This window comes from Cucurbita pepo, chromosome LG07 (genome assembly GCF_002806865.2).
Source record: "Cucurbita pepo subsp. pepo cultivar mu-cu-16 chromosome LG07, ASM280686v2, whole genome shotgun sequence".
Taxonomy (NCBI): domain Eukaryota; kingdom Viridiplantae; phylum Streptophyta; class Magnoliopsida; order Cucurbitales; family Cucurbitaceae; genus Cucurbita; species Cucurbita pepo.
This window is the reverse complement of record NC_036644.1, coordinates 2,101,816-2,121,639: the sequence shown is the minus strand read 5'-3', so window position 1 is coordinate 2,121,639 and position 19,824 is coordinate 2,101,816. Positions and strand designations below refer to the sequence as shown.

At 36.7% G+C, this 19,824-nt stretch overlaps 3 protein-coding genes across 4 annotated transcripts; all 3 read right to left on the bottom strand.

Moving 5' to 3' along the window:
• Window positions 1–395: 395 nt before the first annotated feature.
• On the bottom strand, window positions 396–12,392 carry LOC111798763 (protein RRC1-like). The gene is made up of 16 exons (XM_023682088.1): window positions 12,192–12,392; window positions 11,362–11,450; window positions 11,145–11,280; window positions 10,934–10,979; window positions 6,405–6,465; window positions 6,119–6,318; window positions 5,140–5,263; window positions 4,986–5,057; window positions 3,873–4,094; window positions 3,722–3,780; window positions 3,487–3,571; window positions 3,237–3,374; window positions 2,746–2,970; window positions 1,852–2,648; window positions 1,442–1,608; window positions 396–1,050 (listed from the first exon to the last, which is right to left on the bottom strand). The coding sequence occupies exons 2-16, from the start codon at window positions 11,434–11,436 to the stop codon at window positions 806–808; spliced, it is 2,652 nt and encodes an 883-aa protein (XP_023537856.1). The 5' UTR covers window positions 11,437–11,450; window positions 12,192–12,392; the 3' UTR covers window positions 396–805.
• Window positions 12,393–13,592: 1,200 nt separating this feature from the next.
• On the bottom strand, window positions 13,593–16,570 carry LOC111798168 (enhancer of rudimentary homolog). 2 transcript variants are annotated; one of them, XM_023681170.1, is made up of 4 exons: window positions 16,460–16,570; window positions 15,432–15,525; window positions 14,522–14,642; window positions 13,593–13,953 (listed from the first exon to the last, which is right to left on the bottom strand). In XM_023681170.1, the coding sequence occupies exons 1-4, from the start codon at window positions 16,460–16,462 to the stop codon at window positions 13,863–13,865; spliced, it is 309 nt and encodes a 102-aa protein (XP_023536938.1). In that variant the 5' UTR covers window positions 16,463–16,570; the 3' UTR covers window positions 13,593–13,862. The 2 variants fall into 2 exon arrangements, with proteins under 2 accessions (XP_023536938.1, XP_023536937.1); XM_023681169.1 differs by lacking the exons at window positions 15,432–15,525; window positions 16,460–16,570 and adding an exon at window positions 15,205–15,411.
• Window positions 16,571–17,400: 830 nt separating this feature from the next.
• On the bottom strand, window positions 17,401–18,896 carry LOC111798830 (early nodulin-like protein 3). Its single transcript, XM_023682168.1, has 2 exons — window positions 18,644–18,896; window positions 17,401–17,835 (listed from the first exon to the last, which is right to left on the bottom strand). The coding sequence occupies exons 1-2, from the start codon at window positions 18,816–18,818 to the stop codon at window positions 17,489–17,491; spliced, it is 522 nt and encodes a 173-aa protein (XP_023537936.1). The 5' UTR covers window positions 18,819–18,896; the 3' UTR covers window positions 17,401–17,488.
• Between the last annotated feature and the right edge of the window lie 928 nt (window positions 18,897–19,824).

Below are 19,824 nucleotides of genomic sequence, written 5' to 3'. Positions count from 1 at the left end.
GAAGTACCGTTTGTGGAAGTTCAATATCCACAAGCTTATTAGCTAAATGACACAACTACTTCAGATACAGTATCAGGCACAGAAATTTGAACAACTACTTCAAGTACAATATTAGGAATTACCGTTTGTGGAACTTCGAGATCCATGAGCTTATTAGCTAAATGGTAGTTGGCATAGACAATACGGCCGGTTGCTTCTCGTAGATTTTCATAACCCTGCTGTGCAAAAATGGGATATGCATTTGAAACGGGTGCCCAAGTTATTATAAATATCATGAGTGATACAGAAATAGATCGAGTAATCTCTTCTCTTATCAAAGGAAAGGTATTTCTAGTTTGCATGTCCAATCATTGAAGTAAAAAATTTCTACAATAAAGTTTTTGAGACGTTAATCAAAGCATAACTCAATGGGTAAGATACCAATTCGATCTCTTATACCAAACGGCTCTTCAAGAGGGGATATAGGGAATGGTGAAGAAAATGTTCCAATACAAAAACCTAATATTTGGGACAAATATGATCATACGGGAGTTTTCACTTTGATGGGCAACAACATTTCTGCCTATAATTTAACATCTTACCATACACAGGATGAGTAAAATTCCCCTTTTTTCTCCATAACATTCATACCTTGTTTTTCTTTAAACACGAACGGGTAACACAAACTACAATATGCTGTTTTTCTCCACGACATCCGAGTAAAACTTTCACGTTTCTTGATTGCGAGAGACTGCCTCAAGTTTGGGAACACGTTGTACACGACTTAGACATGAACTTCCTTGGCAGAATCTGATCGGAACGATTCTTATTTTGCTCGTCTTCTCCTATCCCTGTCTCTATCTTTACCCCTATCTCGGTCATGATCGTCCCTCTCTCTGCTTCCACTCTTCTCGCCATCTCTGTCTCTTGATCTTTCTTGCTCCCGGTCCACGTCGTTTTCCCTGTCCCTGTCTCGGTTGAATGACTTTGGTACTGGGCTATCGCTATGGCTCCGGCTACGCTGCAACTTTCTTGATGAATCATTGCTGTCATCTGGTCTATCCCTCCTCCCTGCATAGGTACACAGAGTAAGGGGGTTTTGAAAATACCAGCCAACACAAAACATAAACAATAGGATTATCGCAATGTCTCAGTCACACAAGAAAAGTGGATCCCATTGTTACAATTACAGGGTCAATTTGGAATCAGTAAAAGGATTAACAAGATTCATTTAAACATTGAACTTTCTTTGAGACACATGACATTGTGACAAAATAAGGATCATACCCGAACATAAGTGACCGACAAAATACAATAGCAAAAGCTTAAAAGCTAGATGAAAATGAAAACACAAAGACTGCATAATAAACTAAATACTCGAAGTTTATTTGAAAAGATCAGATCAAGCATGAATAACAATAGTAGAATCTCCTGTCCAAAAAGTTAATGAAATAAAACTTACTCTTCCTTAATGCAGTCTCATTGGAATCTGACAATCCATGTTCAGATTCTAGTTGTCTTCGATAAATCGAAACCCGCCTCTCTATTTCCTCTACACTTTTGATGCCCCGTTCTTCCAAGGACTCACGATATTCGATCAAAGCCACCTCTACACGTCTTAACTTTTGTCTGTCACAATATATTCATTCGAACATCAAGCAAAATACAGAGATTCTCATAATTCATTTTAGATGCGCATAAAATTAAAAGGCTTCTCTATGATGTCACACTTCTCTACTTCAAATAAAATTCTCTAAGGAATTCATGGATCAATGCCTAGCAGGGCCAACAAGCCACCAGTTCTAAATCTTGAAAAATAATAAATTAAACAGTTAAGAAAGAAATTGTCAGCTTTAGAAATGGACTACGTACCTCTGCTCTTCATTCAACCCATTATCAGGTTGCATAAGAATACTTGCCTCCGTAGTAATGTCCATCTCATCGGCTTTACTAGAACCATCGCCCGCATTTTCACTTCCAGAAGATGAGTAACTTAATCCAAGACCTCTAGTACCTCCTTTTTGCTCATTGTCACTTTCATCATCCTCCCTCGCCCATTTAGAGATGGGCAAAACGGGCTCATTTTTCCCCGACTTCGTGAAGCCTTTTAGTTCAGGCTGTGGAATGGAAAGAGTTTGAGCCAAAGGCACAGAACCCATCCTTTGGAAATCTGTATCATCATCCCCAAAACGATTCCATCCAGAAATTTCTGCTCGATCACGATCAACTTTAGTTTCTCTCGAGCTACTTGAATATCTACCAGAATGAGAATTACTATACTTTAAGTGTTCATCAAGTTCAAATCCACTCTGTTTTTCTTCCTCTTCGAGGCTCAGCAAACGTGCAACCATCATTTCTCTACCACCAACAAGAGACAATCCATTATGCCTGCACCTTCTTTCCAATTCTCCAAAGGGAAGATTCATTAACTCCTTCATAGCTCCTCCTTTTCCCATTGCCAATTCAGCATCTTGATTGATTTTACCCCCATCTCCTAAATTATCACTATTGGCCTTCCGTTCAATCTCTGGGGCATCGCCACACAATGAATGAAAAGGGATCACACCCGAGTTTCCTAAGCGAAGGAATGTGGCTCGCAATCCATTCACATAAGCATCTGAGAACAGAAACCAATCGGACCATACTTGCAACAATTTCAGTACTCGTTCCTGCATAATTAGAGATAGGTATAACTCAATTAGCACATACAGGACAAATCACGAGTTGGGCTCCGCTACCTATAGGTGAGATGATAAATAATTCTACCTTGAGGGCCTCTGCCGTAATTCTCCCTGTTATACTGCGATACAGATCATTGAAGCTCTCCATGATGTCAGGTAATGATGCTTCAAACTTTGTGCGGTATGCAGATGCATTCTTGACAGGAGCACTACTGTTATGAAGGATATCAGACACGAGCATCAACCGTGCAACTTTGGTAGGAATAGGAGTTTCCCTCAGTGTTAGAGATTCTGTTAAAACTTCAACTATCTGCAATTTAAAAAATTAAATAGATCAACGAAGAGAACAAATAAGTGATGGTCTGAGAAGCAAAAGAAAAGGCATACACAANAAGAGAACAAATAAGTGATGGTCTGAGAAGCAAAAGAAAAGGCGTACACAGAAAACAAGCTGGTAGGCTTTAACGCCTTTAATGTAGTGTTAGTATTATTAGTTTTGAAAAGGATAAAGAAGACCATCCATATAGGTAGATCTATTCACATGCAGTTCAATAATAGCCTTTATATCATAGCTACCTCTCCAGCTGCATCAGCATTATCCAATGCAAACCCCATTGCGTCCTTTATCTGACTCCTTTCTAGTGTCAATGCCCGAAGCATGTCCTCAAACTCATCTCTTTGTGAATCAGTTAATGTTCTTTCAAGCTCCGCACGCTATAGATCCCCCCCACCACAAAAAAAGGGAAAAAATACAGAAAAATTAGTTCAGTAAAATGCACAATGCAGAAATATAGAAATAGGATCCAATTCTTAAAGTGATAATTACTCTGCTTCTTCCAGCAGCATATGTGGGACCAGACTCCTTCTCTAGCTCTGGGCTTTTAGCAGTTGGAAGAGGCGGTGGAACCCATCTGCAGATTCAACACAATTAACATTTCTGGCATTGATTGAGGGTCGGCACACAGTGCTACCATATAATAGAAATATATATATATATATATATATATATATATAAAGAAGATTTGGAAACAACCCCTGCAAATAGGTTCAGACTAACATACCTCCCACTACCAGTTATCATGATAAAAGGTTCAGTTCTCCACCTTTGAAGAGTATCCCCCTATATTCAAGTATAAATAGGATACACAGTATACATCAGAAATGTAGGTTTCCGAATGATAAATTGGACTAATAGTTGTATAAGAAGTTTACCTGAGCAAATGAGTAAAGTCGCCAAACATAGTAAGTATGTTCTATTGAACCAAGCTCAAACAAGAAGTTGAAGAGAGGATTTCCCCGACCCCTCTCCATAATAGCTTGTTCAAAGGCACAACCTCCATCCAGAACGTAAAGAGCCATAGTGTCAATGACATGGCGGAGATGATCATCCTCAGGCGGTTCAACAGTAATATCCGGAATATTGGGTGTCAGAACCTATCAACATCAGTTACAACTTCGGTGAATAAAATAGAATAGTTGAACCTCATTTCAGGTTGAGAAAATTAAGGTATAAAACGCCTTTCTGACAGAGAACACTGTTTTTTACATCAAGAAATTTGGACCAAGATCCAAATGCAACGAGCAGGAAAGGGATTATATTATATTGAGAAAATACAACCCTCAAAAGTTAAGGTGCCATAAGCTAAAATATCTTGGATAAGTAAGCATATAACAATTGCTCTATACAGTAACTTCTTAGACAAGGAAGCAGTATGGCTATGCTTTCTGAGCTCAAATCTACTTAAAGATGCTTAAATATGTAAATGAGAAACTTCTAAAAAATCTATGGACACAAGCAGCATAAATTATACTTTAGCTGGGCAAACAATTGTTTATAAGTACAAGAATTACATTAACGTTGGACTCCTAATTGACATCCAATTCAGTAATAAATGGTCACCCAACACNAATTACATTAACGTTGGACTCCTAATTGACATCCAATATATAAATTAATAAAAGAGGAAGAAATAACATGACAGATGAAGAGATCCTAACAATAAGAACTAAAGCAAAAGTTCAATGATTTGTGGTTAATGATAACGCTACACATTGCTACTAAAAAGACCCATAGCTTGACGAGACCTCATAACAATTCAAATAACCACAAAAATACTTTTTCATTTATGTCAAATAAAGAGTCTTCAAAGTCTTATGCGATAATGAAGACAAATCCAATGCTGTCTAAACAGATGACAATAATAAAAATAAAGGTGTGTTTCCATCTAATATTTAAATATACAAACATAACATTCTGACAGAACCGATTTCAATCATTTTGAGTAGAAGAGAATGAAAGTTAAGTAGAAATTAAAGGTATCCGACCAGTTCAGAATTTTGACTTGGGACAGAAGTGACTGGCGGTCCTGATGAGCCAGATAAGATAACGGTGGCACCCTGTCGATCAAAGAAGGTGAAATCAAAAGATGTTCAATTGCTATTATCTACTTCAAATGTAGATCCAGTAGAAATAACGAACCTCTTTACTTCTAATGGCCATATGACCTGGAGGAGGTGCTGGTAATGCTTGAGATGGAAGAGCGACAGACTTTCCCCATCCAATTTTCAGTTCATACCCATAAACAACGACTCCTGCACATAAATATTTTAATCAATTTATACTGTTCTCCAGATAAAAGTCAATTTTCTAAACAGAAAAAAAAAACAAATTGAAATTACGAAGCCTTAGCATGGATACAAATATGAGACAGATACATTCAACACGAATATGGTGACAATCATTTTAAAATATCAAGAACAAGAACACAACAATGATACATTTAGTAAAATATATTTTCTAAAAAGTATACATCATTTTTATACAAGAAGGAATTTCAAACTCAATATGCTTATGCATTTACATGCTTGTATTATTAGGTTGAGGTATTTCACTTCAAAATTTATTATTTTTTTCCTTATATATTATACTAAAAAAATGTTCAATATGTCGCTAACAAATGTTGGACTTAATTAACTTTGTAAAACTAGTATTTAACATGTATATATTATGCTAACTGCTGTCCAATATGTCTCCAACAAGTGTCAGGAGTGCCAAAGTGTCCAACAGACATGAACACGCTTGCAAACTAAAGTTTCTATCTTATCTTTCTGAGGACAAACCAAACAATGTAGTAATAAGAAAACTTAGCAGTCACAGATGAAATTTTGGACTACGTCATTTACTGATTTAATAATTCATATTATCTTATATAAAATCATATTGCAAGTATGACACAAGTCAATTGATTATTAAATTGCTGGGTAAGTCATTGGGCATTCAAGNGCATGCATTGTGTAATGGAATATACAAAATAGAGAAATTATATTGCACCATTTGTCAAATTAACTTAGTTAAAGCAGAAGCAGGCACCTTCTCAAGAACCTTATTGTCTGAGTTAGAACAAAAGGCTAGAGCGATGCCAAAAATAAATTGAAACTAGCAGATAATTTGCCCCTGCTATCTTAGAGAGATTAAAAAGATATTATACTCGGTGCTGAAAGCACATACTGTTGAATTTTCTCCATGGCGTCCTTCTCGCCAATGTTCGCGATCTTGATTTCTTCTTTCCCTCATCTCTTGCTCGTGCCTCAGCTCCTCCATAAAATGATCGATGTTCCTAGACTTTCCTTTTTCTTTCTCCTTTGGCTTGTCCAGCTCCTAAAAGTTGTAAAATAGTTCAGAACTAAATACCGTTCCTACTGACTCCATCCAAAATAATGCAGAAACATGACAAGTAGACTTACCTTCTTGTCAGATTCTTTTCCCTTGGATGCCAGTGGAGGTGGAATGAACGATGGGACATATCTGCAAACAATTATTAAAGATGAACCTCCAACTCAGCATAGATTGCTTCAAGGAAGGGAGGTAGTCTTTTTTTTTCTTTTTTTTTTTCTTTTTTCTGAAGAAACAATAGGGAAGGAAGAGTAAAGGCAGTAAACAATTTTGGCCATTCTGTTCAAAAAGTTCATCTACGATAAACTTTCCTAGGAACATAATATCAAATTGAAGGTTTCCAAGTTCGAACTTTAATCTATAAAAACTTAATCCTAATTAAACGAAGTATCTTAATCCTAATTAACCAAGGAATTGACCAAGAATTCTAATTAATCACTAATCTTACTACATCAAGTTTCGTCTTACCTATTGTTCCTCATTCATGCACCCCCACCCCACCCACACACACACCATAAGTGCACTTTATCAGCTCATGGGGAGTCAATTTCCAAAAGGGAAATGGCAAAGTCAAGTCAGTAGGGCACTGCTGCGAGCCAATAGATTATCGAGACCAATACGTGCCACTTTTAGCAAAAAACCGTTTTTTTGTTCATCCAACCTCCTTCAGCTTCTATCCATAGCCATATCTCAAAATGAAACACATCAAGGATTTTTTTTTCATCAAAACAGCCCCCAAAATACAACAATAGCCAATTGCCCATCGAAGCTTCACTTCAACTTCACTTCAAAGCTTTGAAAAGGTCAATGCAACCTTTTCCCCCTTGGAATAAAACTATATCATTAGGAAACTGCAGGAGGTTGATATTAAAGNAAGCCGTAAGGGAAAAAAAAAATTGAATACAAGCTTTAGCCTAGCAAATCCACTCGGTATGTGTCTGTCACAAAAACAAAAAGAATGGGGGTGACAGATTACTTGTATAAGCCCTATCAGAAGCTTTACACAGCCTCTCGGCCCATCATTACGAAAATCAAAACCTAGAGTTTGAATATTTTCTTTATCTCTATTTTAAGGATGTTCCGAAATATTTTGAAGAAATCACGTGAACCCTTTGGGCTCAGATATTTTGAGCCTCTCAAGTCCTTAATAGTCTCAAGGACTTCCAACTCGATAATGGGTCTCAACAACCATCATTTGTTCTTCAAAGCAATAACTTCCTAAACAATCCTTTCAAAGATGAACCTGAAGTACTTGTTTTGTTCATTTCACCTTATTAAATCAAGATTTCCCCATTTTAAAAGAAATTCCACTTNGTTTTGTTCATTTCACCTTATTAAATCAAGATTTCCCCATTTTCAAAGAAATTCCACTTCTAGGGTTTACCAAGAGGCTTCTCCATCTTGAATTATTCCATTTGACTTGTCTGAGTTTGTTTGCTGGAAATGAGATCATCTTTTGAGACAAGTTAAATAGCCTGGACCTTGTTTGGAGATAGTGCAGTTGTTTTCATATTTTTAAGGGGGTAAAGCACTATATTAGTTTCTTCATTTGTCAATCTATACTGCAAATGAATCCCCTTTCTTGGTGGAAAGAAGGAAAGACATTCCATTTCTCCCATTTTCTATCTTTCCCTTCAAAGTCGTGTTCCTTCTAGATCACACACCCAAAAATATGCACGTTTCCCCTTCCTTTAAGCGTTGAGCCACANAAAACCCTTTTTTTTTTTTTTTTTTTTGACCCCTGAGGTCCCTAAAAGCCCAAAACTCCCCTCTCCCCTTTGCTGCCATGCCGCAACCGGGCCCCATTGACCCAGTATGCACTATCATAAAGAAATCTGNGGCATTGAAGAACAAGAATTCAATACATTACAGGGTAAAAAAATTGACAAAGAAAAAATAAGTTAAACTTTCTCATGATGGTATGATGACAAAATAATAATATAATCTGCTACTCAGACAAAGTGCNACCCGACATAGGTTCCTTCTTTAAAAAAACAAAGATACCATTGATGAGATGAAATTTACAAAAAAGAGTGGGGAAAGAAGCCCCAACTTATAGAAAGTCATGTAAACCAGGCCAACATGCTATTCCCCAAAAGAAAACCCTATCCTAAGGATTACAAAAAACTTTTCCAATTGGTCGAGAGCGTAGATAAACTATAATTATGAAAGGGGACATTCAATTTACACTGTGAGAGAGCTAAAAAGGTAATAACGCTACCAAATGTGTCACCGATCATGTGATGGCCTGCTAGGCGCATATCCTAAAAATTTCACCACCCTTGGCTCTTTCTCCTTCCACATAAATGTCTAAAACAAAGAAGTTGGTAAGGTTTATCTTTAGTCCAAAGGCACATTGAATATGCTATATGCAAGAGCATTGGTCATAGCTGTACTAGGGGATGAATATGCCAAGACCACTAGATGTGGCTCTATGCCAATGGATTCACCTTTCCAACAACCATTGTCCTGAGTTATCTCAAAAAATGATTGGTGCATTTAGCTAGGCGGTGAACTCAACCTAACCCATGACAGCTTTGCCACATTTGAACTTGGCTACGTGAGCTCGCTCGGAAGGTGGTCTACAATCTTTAAGTTAAATGATAACAAAAAGTTTCTATGGAGGAATTTATGCTCTACAATATGGGAAGATAAATCCAAAAGATTAAAAGCGTTTGTGTGAATTTTGTAGTCTCAATACGGCAGAAAGAATTCAACGAAGATGTCCATCAAGAGTACTGTATCCTTCTCAATATTTTTTGGGACGTGGATGGCCAAGATATGAATCTTCATTTATTCTTTTCTACCATGGGAGTGCTCCCGTAGAAAATTTTACCCTTCTTTTGGAACTCTGAGATTTTATCATGCCAAAGAAGGAGAAAAGGCCTGGCATGGTGAGGATCTCAATAAATCAGGGAGTTAATATGGACTATTATGACAAGCATCCGCTAGAGTTTTGTAATGTCAAAGCTGCCAAATAGAGAAGTAACAACACTGGTATCTTTACATCAGAAGAAATGTCCTTTATATATGAAATGATGGGTAACAAAGTTGGCATATTTCCCCAATTTTTGCGAATTAAAATCCATTTATCTAGAGAAGCCAGGGTTATAGCGCAAGAAGAAAAAAGGCCACTTGCAGTTCTTTACAAGCCATGATTCGTTGTGAAGTTTGTAGAATGGTTCTTAATAGACCAAGGCTTCCTTTATTGGGGCTGAAGGATTTTTCAGGGAGTCACGTGCAAAAGGAATTAGTGCACTTCGTCAATTTGATTTCTCGATGTTATTTTCTTCTGGCTCAAAGCTTGGTGCAGCTTGATGGGGTGTAGTTTTGAATGTTTTGGCTTGTTGGACATTTTGCATGATCTTGACTGGGTCTCGGTACTCCTCAGTCTTTTCTTTTAAGACTTTCTGGTGTTTTCTCAATGAGATCGTTATCTTGGTATCTGACAGCTTCTTCCCCATTACAGAATACAGGCATATGTTGGAATGCTTTTATTTTTCCTTTGTCCTTCTTTGTTCTTGTTTCACTTCCTTATGGAGTTTGTATCCTTTGAGCATTAGTCTCTTTTCATTTAATGAAATTTACAAAAGTCTAATGGAGATTACAAAAGTCCTTCCTATCGCGATGAATTTTCAGGTGTTGATTTCAATTTCTAGTCTATGTTAGATGAAAAGATTTGGTCTTCATTTTAATATCAAATGATCCTCAAATCCTTAATTACATAAAATGAATTTAAATCCCTCTATTCTTAGAACAATTTAAAAATCTTCCTTACGAATAAGCATGTGGTGCAGTGGCAAATACTTGCATTGAAATTTGAATTATCCTTGAGAAAAAGTAGTACAAAACCTCTTTATAAGACAGTAATTTCCAACTCTCAGAATAAAATAATTCCAAATATATATACTTACAGAAAAACTATCTAAATTTTACAATTATAGATCCCTTTTCAGAACTCATGCTAATAGTAGCAGCCAAAACTACACTGATTCTATTTAGCCTTATATCGCAAGGATTGGCTATGTGCTAGGGTAAAATCTGCAGAAAAGTACACATGCATTGAACTTAAACTACAAAAGAGAGTACAATGATCTTCTTTTTCCTTTTTATTTGTGTGTACATGAGCATGTGTTCTTCGGGAAGAAAAATACATAGATTGCAATGCTAGACCGACTGTTGCACTCAGAAATATGAATATACGTAATAGGAAAATAGGTAGCAATTTTTAAATCAAAAAGTACTATCTATTACAGGAGCTAGCTGAACTTAAGAATCTGAATTCACCACTGACTAGCAAGTATTTGTGTAATTCACTGCAACACACGATCATAGTACGAAAAAGGGAAAAAAGAACTTTCAGGGCAATGACATGTCATGATGGTTCTCTAATTCTTTCCCATAGTTGAAATAGTAAGGATGTGGATAATGTGCTTAGTTGCATAACTAAAAAACATCAGGGAAGTGTCCTCTAGTTGTATCTATTATCGTCTATTCTGTGTAACCTCATTATCATTGTCGCATTAAAGATTATAAATTTCCAACAGATTTTGCCTCATCAAAATAGCAAGAATATTGTTAATCAAAAGCATTTCTTTACCTACTTCCCTTCTTTGGAACAGATACCCCATCTTTGGACTTTTCACCTGCCATCCGCGAATGAATAAAAAGGCCCAGACTTTTATTAATGTGTCCCCAAAATAATAGAAAACTATCTATTTATCCACATTGCTGATATAAACAGAATTATGAATTTAAAAGCTTTATCAGTAATTAACAGGTGCATTGAAAAGACTTGTGGTGGCACTAACCCTCGGATTCGCTCTTCAATTTCTCATTGGGGTTAATAGTTCCTCCACGAACAAAAGTCTTAGACCCGGGTGCATTATCTCCTTGAAATGACTCCACGAATTCCGCATACAATCGAGCAGTTTCGTCCTCCTCTCTCTACAAAACGAGATAAAATTACTATGACTAGTCAATAAAACTCAAATAGTGTAATCCACTAAGCAAGTTTAGACCAAATACCTTCTTCTTTGCCTCTTCCTCCTCTCTGTGTTTCTGGAAAGGAGTCTTTTTCCGAGTGATGGAAAATGAACTCATGTTTGCATCAATTTCTAGACAGCATTCATAAACGTCAGGGCAATCGAAAAACCGTAGTCAAAACTCGAACCTTAATTCATAAATCACTGAACATAACTATCCAGACAACTAAGGAAGTGGAATTGCAAACTAACAAAGCTCAGAACAGCCCAACATGCTTTGATTAACGCTCTTACAACTTTTAGCCTCAAAACAAAGTAGCCACGAAATTTCACGACGGAGCACAAACTAAGACGACCAAAGCCAAACACATTTCATTCCTTTATAATTCAACTTTCCTAGAAATACACGGTCTTGGTGTTCAGTCAGTGAGCCATAAACAAACAGAAGCAAGGCGCGTTCACCTCNTTACAACTTTTAGCCTCAAAACAAAGTAGCCACGAAATTTCACAACGGAGCACAAACTAAGACGACCAAAGCCAAACACATTTCATCCCTTTATAATTCAACTTTCCTAGAAAGACACGGTCTTGGTTTTCAGTCAGTGAACCATAAACAAACAGCAGCAAAGCGCGTTCACCTAAAAAATCACACTAATCGAAAACAGAACCATCAAAATCCGCAACCTAAGATTGACAAATTGAAAATCAAACATAAACCAATACTCGAACCATAAGCCAGAGACGGAAACATCCAAGAAAGCTAAACACCGACACGAAAACCAACTCGCTTGAAAAAGCACCAAAAAAGGGAGTGGATTACGCAACGAAGCACATAGTACAATTGGTCCAACAGATAGAATCAAGACAACTTACAACGGGAATGGAAACGAGGAAATCAGAGCTAGGGTTCCAGCAGTGTAAAAGGACGAGCTGAGGAGGTTAGAAGATGTTTCCGGTGGGAACGGTGGCGCGGTAACGAGAGGAGGGGCGGAGGGAAAAAGGAAAGAATCAGATTAAAGTTTCAGTGCAGGAGCAGAAGCAGAGCAACCCGGGAAAAATAACTAATGTTACCGCTGGTTAGAGGTTGTAGAGTGACGGTACGTCTCTCATTCGTCGGTCACCCAGTTTTTCACCATTTTATACGGACACAAATTACGTGACACTGTCATTGACCATCATTTTTTTTTTTTTTTTTAATTCAGCTTTGTTTGGCACCTCTATGTTTTTTGTTGCCAGTATGCTCAATAAACATTAATTTTAAAAAATGAATAATAAATAAATAAATAAACTAATAAAAATATAATATATCTCGACAAAAATGTTGGAGGTTCAAATTTATCGTTAAAAAAGTTAGTATTAGATTTACTTGCATGCTTACTTCTTGTATCGTCAACGTATTTATTTCAATTTTAAAATTTTTTATTTAAAGTTTAGAAATTAACACGTTGACATAGAGATACACTTAAGTCAAAGAGGGTTATCGAATTAAGGTTTAATCTAAGTTAATGACCAAAAAAAATGTTTTATGTTGACACAACTTTATCGTTTTTTGTGATTTGATTTCAACCTTAGTGTGAGATCCCACGTCTGATGGAGAGGGGAACGAAACATTATTGATAAGGATGTGGAAACTTATCCCTAGCATACACGTTTTTAAAAACCATGAGGGGAAGCTCGAAATGAAAAGTCTAAAGAGGACAGTATCAGCTAACAATGGGTTTGAGTTGTTACAAATGGTATTAGAGCCAGACATCGAGCGATGTGCCAGCGAGAACGCTAACTCCAAAGGGGGTGGATTTTAAGATCCCACATCGATTGAAGAGAGAAACAAGTGCCCAAAAGGACACTGAGCCCTGAAAGTAGTAGATGGTGAAATACCACATCAATTGAGGAGGAAAGCGAAGCATACTTTATAAAGATGTGTAAACCCCTCTCTAACAGACACATTTAAAAAACGAAGAGAAGCCCGAAAGAGAAAACCCAAAAAAAACAATATCTATTAGCGGTAAGCTTAAGTTGTTACACTTTTAAAAAGGAAACGAAAATATTTAAGATAAGTCAACAAATTAAACTTATAATCCTTTTGTTTTGTTTAGTTTTATTCTACGAATTGCTTCTAAAGAACAATTCAGAAAAGAAAGAAAATGGTAAAATTCTTCAAGTAAAAACCAAATCATGTTATATGATATCAAATGATTTTCCTACTAACTAGACTGTGAGGAGGATCAATCAAGGTTCTGCATCTTCCCAAACCATAGAAGCCTGCAAAGATGGTAAAAAAAACTTGCACCCTGCAACAGCCAACAACCTCATGGATCATAACAGATACTTTCAGTGAAAGATGAGAAAAACAGGACACATATTTTCTAGATACAGATGCATGCATAGAAGGTATGGATTCCCGTGTAATAGCAAACCCGGGATCGTAACGAGGGCAGATAAGACGAGATAAATTTTTACTCTTCATACAAGTGCCTTTTTAACTCCATATGATGCAGAAGTTTAGAATGTCATTGAGAACAAATGCAGTAGTCTATAACTGTCTCAATGTGCTAGTTTCTTCAGATGTTGAAAGATCTTTTGTTTAATCCACTGCCGATCATAAGGCAAATATCCCTGAATTGAATGCTCGAATCTGTGAAATCAAATCAGATATTGTAACTTCAAAACCAACATAGATAGATCGACATGCTTTAGAGAATATCGATTCATGAGTTAGCCTATAACGCTTATGGATCGATGCATGTGCAATAAAACATGACTCCTTCCATTTAAGGCCATCTAAACTACCAAGTGCCTGACATTCAGTTCATCAGTGATTAAGACCTAAAATAACTCTTGGACGGACAAGTTCTTTTTGTTCTACCAAATATCTTTTGACATTCCTGTTTAATCTGTTTTTATGACAATGCAAGCATGGACCCTAGTGATGAATATATGACTATGTCCTAATAGTTATTTTTGTTGTAATTACTTTTCGATTAAGTTGAAAGAAGAACAAGTAAAAACCAACATCAAAATAAGAGGATTTCTATAGGGTAAAACTAAACAGCTCATGATTCCTACAGAAAAAATTCTATAAAAGAAAGAACATTTTGAAGATTGTGGGCAAAACTGTTGTTCTTCCAACAGCCCGAAAAGTTCGATTTTTATTCTTGAGTAGGGGGGAAGGGGAAAAAAGTGATAAAGTGAAGGCAGCATACACTAGTGCGCTCATATCAGTGAGGCCATCGATAAAATTGTAGAGATCCGCAATGTCATAAGTGATATTTCTGATGGCCGGATTTAAGTCCTTAAGTTTCCTTTCGTATAGGCCACATATACCTGTACCAGATCAAAAGGTATAACAGAAAATTCAATAATTTAAAATTTTAAAAAAGAAAGGGTTACACCGATTAGATTATAAGCAGGCAATCTAGCAGCCGAGATACTAACAATTAAGAAGATGATGAGTTTGAGTTATTTGAAATAACAANGGCCCAAGCCACCGCTAGCAAATATTGTCCTCTTTGGGCTTTCCCTTTCGGGCTTCCCCTCAAGGTCTTTAAAATGGGTCTGCTAGGGAGAAGTTTCCACACCCTTATAAAGGGTGTTTCATTCTCCTCCCCAACCAATGTGGGATCTCACATCGGTGGATGAATTTAATATTAGCTTTGAAGTTCAAAGTTTGAACTCCAAAGTTAAGTGAATATAGATTGAAAGGTGTATAATCTAAACATGCATGAAAAGGTCCTAACCGTCACAAGACACGCAGACGAGATGAAAGCCTCGTATGTAATAAGTTCAAATTATCCTTTGGATGCCATCACACGAAACTATTTCGACTCTTACTAAATCAATAAACCTGCAAAGCTTTTTAAAATATAAACATTTTAATGAAACTAACCAACCAGTCGATGAAAGGTATGGCAAGCCTTCAAAATCATATAATGATATTCTACTTTCTACATCAGCTTTTTAGAAGCCAAAACCTTCAATTGTTTATTCCCACACCCTGCATTTTCTTTACCTCGACAATATTAAGATCTTTTGATCAGTTCGACAGGTGATTAAACTTGCTACCGACGACAAAAGTAGGTGATAAATAAACTTTAATACAATGATAAATCATACCGTCCATAGATTGACTTATTGAATCATAATCCATAAAAGTCCTAGTTGATCTGTTGTGAGATGTTTGCATAAGAAGGATGGTATGCTTGTTGGCCTGAATGAAAAGGAGATAAAGAATATAATTCGTTACAAATTAAACNTGCTTGTTGGCCTGAATGAAAAGGAGATAAAGAATATAATTGGTTACAAATTAAACANGATAAAGAATATAATTCGTTACAAATTAAACAAAAAATGTGGATGTAACTCATCAGAAAATCACTGACTTGTCTAAAACACGAAGGGAAAGAACTTAAAACATAGAACTACAAAAGATTAAAGAAGTTTTTCAAGATAACATAATGTTCATGATATCTCTACACAAACAAGAGATTCATGTTCATATTAAGTAATGAAAAGACCTTCTTGCTAAGACGGGAATCAAGAACCATCATCTCTGTGTTCATGTTTCGTTGTAATTTAAACTTAAGCAAGAACAACCAACAATATTTCAAAACAACACACAATATAACATTCTTTACATCAAACATATGCTAAAGCGCCAAGTAATCATTCCACTTTTTCAGTTTAAAGGTATCAAGTTCAAAAACAATCATTATTTGCACAACATTACCAAAATATACGAAACTCTATCGTTTTCAGTGTACCTTATGATCACTCAAAAATCCCTATCCCTTAAAACTTTTGTAGGGAGAAGACTAACCAGACCGATGAATACACAGTTACAGTGACTAATTGACAAGNCCCTATCCCTTAAAACTTTTGTAGGGAGAAGACTAACCAGACGATGAATACACAGTTACAGTGACTAATTGACAAGTTCATTGAAGAGATAAAACATAGTAACACGATGAACACTTCAAAAATCTCATAAATCGTGACGACTTTCAGATCGATATAGAAACCCTAACACGATTGAAATAAGTCGATACTGCAAATTCGTCTCGGAAGCGTGAAATTAAAGAATGAAAAACGATGAAGCAAATAGCAAACGAGAAAGAGAGACATCAAAAGCTTGTAAAAATCACCATTGGAAGCGGAAGTGAACCTCAGCTCACAGGGTGTGTGGGAGAGAGAGAGAGAGCGCGCGCGAGAGCGAAGGCAATAACGACCGACAATGAGTAGCGCGTAGAAATTAACCATCGCAACTCNAAGTGAACCTCAGCTCACAGGGTGTGTGGGAGAGAGAGAGAGACGCGCGCGAGAGCGAAGGCAATAACGACCGACAATGAGTAGCGCGTAGAAATTAACCATCGCAACTCAAGTCAATCGATGACCGTAACGAAGATTCCAAAGAATCCCTAATTTTTCACCATTAAATAAATCATCTAATTTCATATAATAAATAAATAATATTTACATTTGTCTTGTAATTATTTTTAACAATGATGTTTAAATTAATTAATTTTTAATAATCAATTTAAATAAATATATTGCATATGCCTTCCATTTTAAAATTTTTAGTTTATTTAATAATCTATCTTAATAATTATTTTAAAATAAATTATTTATAGTTGTGATAAATTATTAATAATTATTATTAACAATTAAATTTATTTATTTATTTATTTATTTTATATAATAAATAATTTACATTAAAAAAAATTATATATATCTTAGAAATAACCTTTTTTAATTAGTTATATAACTTTCTACCTTAATTTCTTAATTTTTTAATTTTGTCACCGGTCATAATCGTACTATTGTGACAGTGGAACAACAATTGTCCCGATGTTAGAGAGCTTATGTCCTCCTGAAAAGTGTAATACTAGCCGAACCTTTAGGACGTAGTGACACAACTCACGAAAACATGTCTTGTCTGCCCACAAGGCAAGATTGAAAAGAACAAAATTGCAAGACTACTAGAACCTCTGCCAATCCCGATCAGATCGTAGGAACTATAGGAGAGTGATCTCTAAATCTTACCACACATACGCGCTTATGAGTCGAGATGGAAATTACTTGTTATTCTTTTAAAAAATTATAATAAATCAATATATTTCATCGAATTTGAAACAACAAATAGAATGTCTGTTACATCGGAAACAAATCAAACCCTAAATCATATGAGCTCCCAAAATCCCCACCACGACAGCCAAAACCCCGACCTTCAAACTTGCAGCGCCACTCGAGGGAGCAACCGCCGGAGCCTCAATCTCCGCCGGAGAAGGCGCCGGAGAGATACCGATGAACCTGTGACGAGGAGTCATAACGACGACGACAAGCTTAAGACCCTGCTCGCAGTGAGCCTTTACTCCACTGATGAAGTAGATCGGACCCGGGTTGTGAAGCTCCACCTTGGCGTTCCCGTCCTCCAGTTTCTCTTGTGGGTTCGTAATGTTGCAGGCTTCGTAATCTTCCTTCCTCACTTTCAACACTGAATCTTTCCCCTCGTAATTCCACACTAAAATAAANCGTAATCTTCCTTCCTCACTTTCAACACTGAATCTTTCCCCTCGTAATTCCACACTAAAATAAAAAAAAATAAAAAAAATGTTAATAATTCTTCGGGAGTGCTTGGTAAATTCATTGATCGAGCGCTCTTGCGTCGAAGATGAAAGGAGCTAAGCGAGCTAAAGCTGTGGGATGCAAGTAAAAATGCATCGGTAGGGGAGCGTTCCGTCTTAGAGGGAAGCACCCGCGCGAGCAGTGGTTGACAAAGCAAAAGCGAGAATGTCGGCTAATTTAGGGAACGATCAATGGTTTATAATCAAAGTCACGAGAGCTAAGGGTTCCTCCGCTGAGCAGTGGTGGACAAAACGGTAGCAAGAATGTTGGCTACTTTAGGAAGTGATCATGGGTTTATAATCAAATAATACTATCTCCATTAGTATAAAGCCTTTTGTAGAAGCCCAAAGTAAAGTCACTAGAGCTTATGCTCAAAGTGGATAATATCATACTATTGTGAAGAGTCGTGAGAATCCAATGCCCCGAAAACCTAAAGGTTCCTCCGCAAGGTTCGTCCATGGAGGGTGAATCAATCAGGGTCTAATAAAGATTGTACTTTCGATCTGATTCTAATTCTTAACAGGGTATGAGAGCAAGAGAAGAAACAAAAGAAAAGTGACAAAGATAGAAACAGAGGATTTCTGATGTCACTTATGTTTCTCATTCTTAACCAAACATGGACGTTAAAGAAGAAAATGGACGTTTTGAAAGTACGAGTTGAAGCTAAAACGGAGGCAGAGATGATAAAAGTTTAGGGACGTTACCGAGAGTGTCGCCGACACGAAACCGGGAGCTTTCGGCCCATTGATTGAGAGATTGAGCTGGAGAAGAAGGGATTTTCCAGGCGTTGGTTTTGCCTCCGACCAAGATCTCTCTGGCTTCCGACGAGCTGAAGAAGACGAAGACGAAAAGAAACAGAGCTTTCAAAAGAGCAGCCATGGACGAGGATGAGAGAGAATTTTAAGAGAGAGAGAGAGAGAGAGAGGAAAATGAATTGAAAGAATTGGATTTGTCTGTGAAGTTGGAGGAGAAGGGCTTTCCAATTTATATGCCGAGGAAAGTGGAGGAAAACAGGAAAACTAGCCGTTGGAGATCTTGGTGGGGCCACCTGAGTTATGTTGGATTTTTTGTCTTTTATTTGCTTTTCAACGGCTGAGATGTCTGGAAAATGGTGATGGAAATTTAAACGGTAACGGTTATAATTTATTTGCGAAAAAAAAAATCATTTTTTCTTATTTTCAAAAGTTATATCATTTATTATTAATTATTATAATCCTAACGTTCGAATTTTATAAATTTTACCGTTTAAAAAATTACTTTTTATTTACGAAATTAACTTTATTGTTAATTTATTTTTAATTAAGGTGTTTTGTGCTCCCTCCCTAAGGTATTAAGAGACGGAAATGATCAACTCGTTCTTTTTCTTGTGGCTTTATGTTTGGGATGACATAACCGAGCAAGGTTGGAGTTATACTCTCCATCCTCACTCTCGGGATTTTTCACCTTTGTCCCCTGCCATACCTTATTTGTAGAAAATTCATCAAATTTTGCCACACAAATACCTGATTCTAAAACCAGATAAAATCTTCAGCAGACAAGTCGTGCAGATACTTTGTAACAGGTCAAATTCTTCATTAGACCGATAAATCCAGGGGTGTACATTCTGTTGGATGATGAAAGTCCCACATCGGCTAATTTAGGGAATGATCATGGGTTTATAAGTGAGGAATACTAACTCTATTGGTACGAGGCCTTTTGGAGAAACACAAAGCAAAGCCATGAGAGCTTATGCTCAAAGTGTACAATATCATACAATTGTGGAGAGTCGTGTTCGTCTAACACATTCAACTTGACAACACGAACCAATCCAACCCGAATTATAAGGGTTGGGTTGGATTAGCATTTCGTGTTGGGTTTGGTTAATTTTTCTGAACCGAAATAGATT

Coding starts and splice junctions, on each gene's coding strand:
- LOC111798830 (XM_023682168.1), bottom strand. CDS start 18,818: ATGGCTGCTCTTTTGAAAGCTCTGTTTCTTTTCGTCTTCGTCTTCTTC.
- LOC111798168 (XM_023681170.1), bottom strand. Junction 14,643..15,431: donor AATAAGTCAATCTATGGACG/GTATGATTTATC, acceptor GATCTGGTACAG/GTATATGTGGCCTATACGAA. Junction 13,954..14,521: donor ACTGATATGAGCGCACTAGT/GTATGCTGCCTT, acceptor TTGATTTCACAG/ATTCGAGCATTCAATTCAGG.
- LOC111798763 (XM_023682088.1), bottom strand. CDS start 11,436: ATGAGTTCATTTTCCATCACTCGGAAAAAGACTCCTTTCCAGAAACAC. Junction 10,980..11,144: donor ATTGAAGAGCGAATCCGAGG/GTTAGTGCCACC, acceptor CGCGGATGGCAG/GTGAAAAGTCCAAAGATGGG. Junction 2,971..3,236: donor ATGCTGATGCAGCTGGAGAG/GTAGCTATGATA, acceptor TTTAAATTGCAG/ATAGTTGAAGTTTTAACAGA.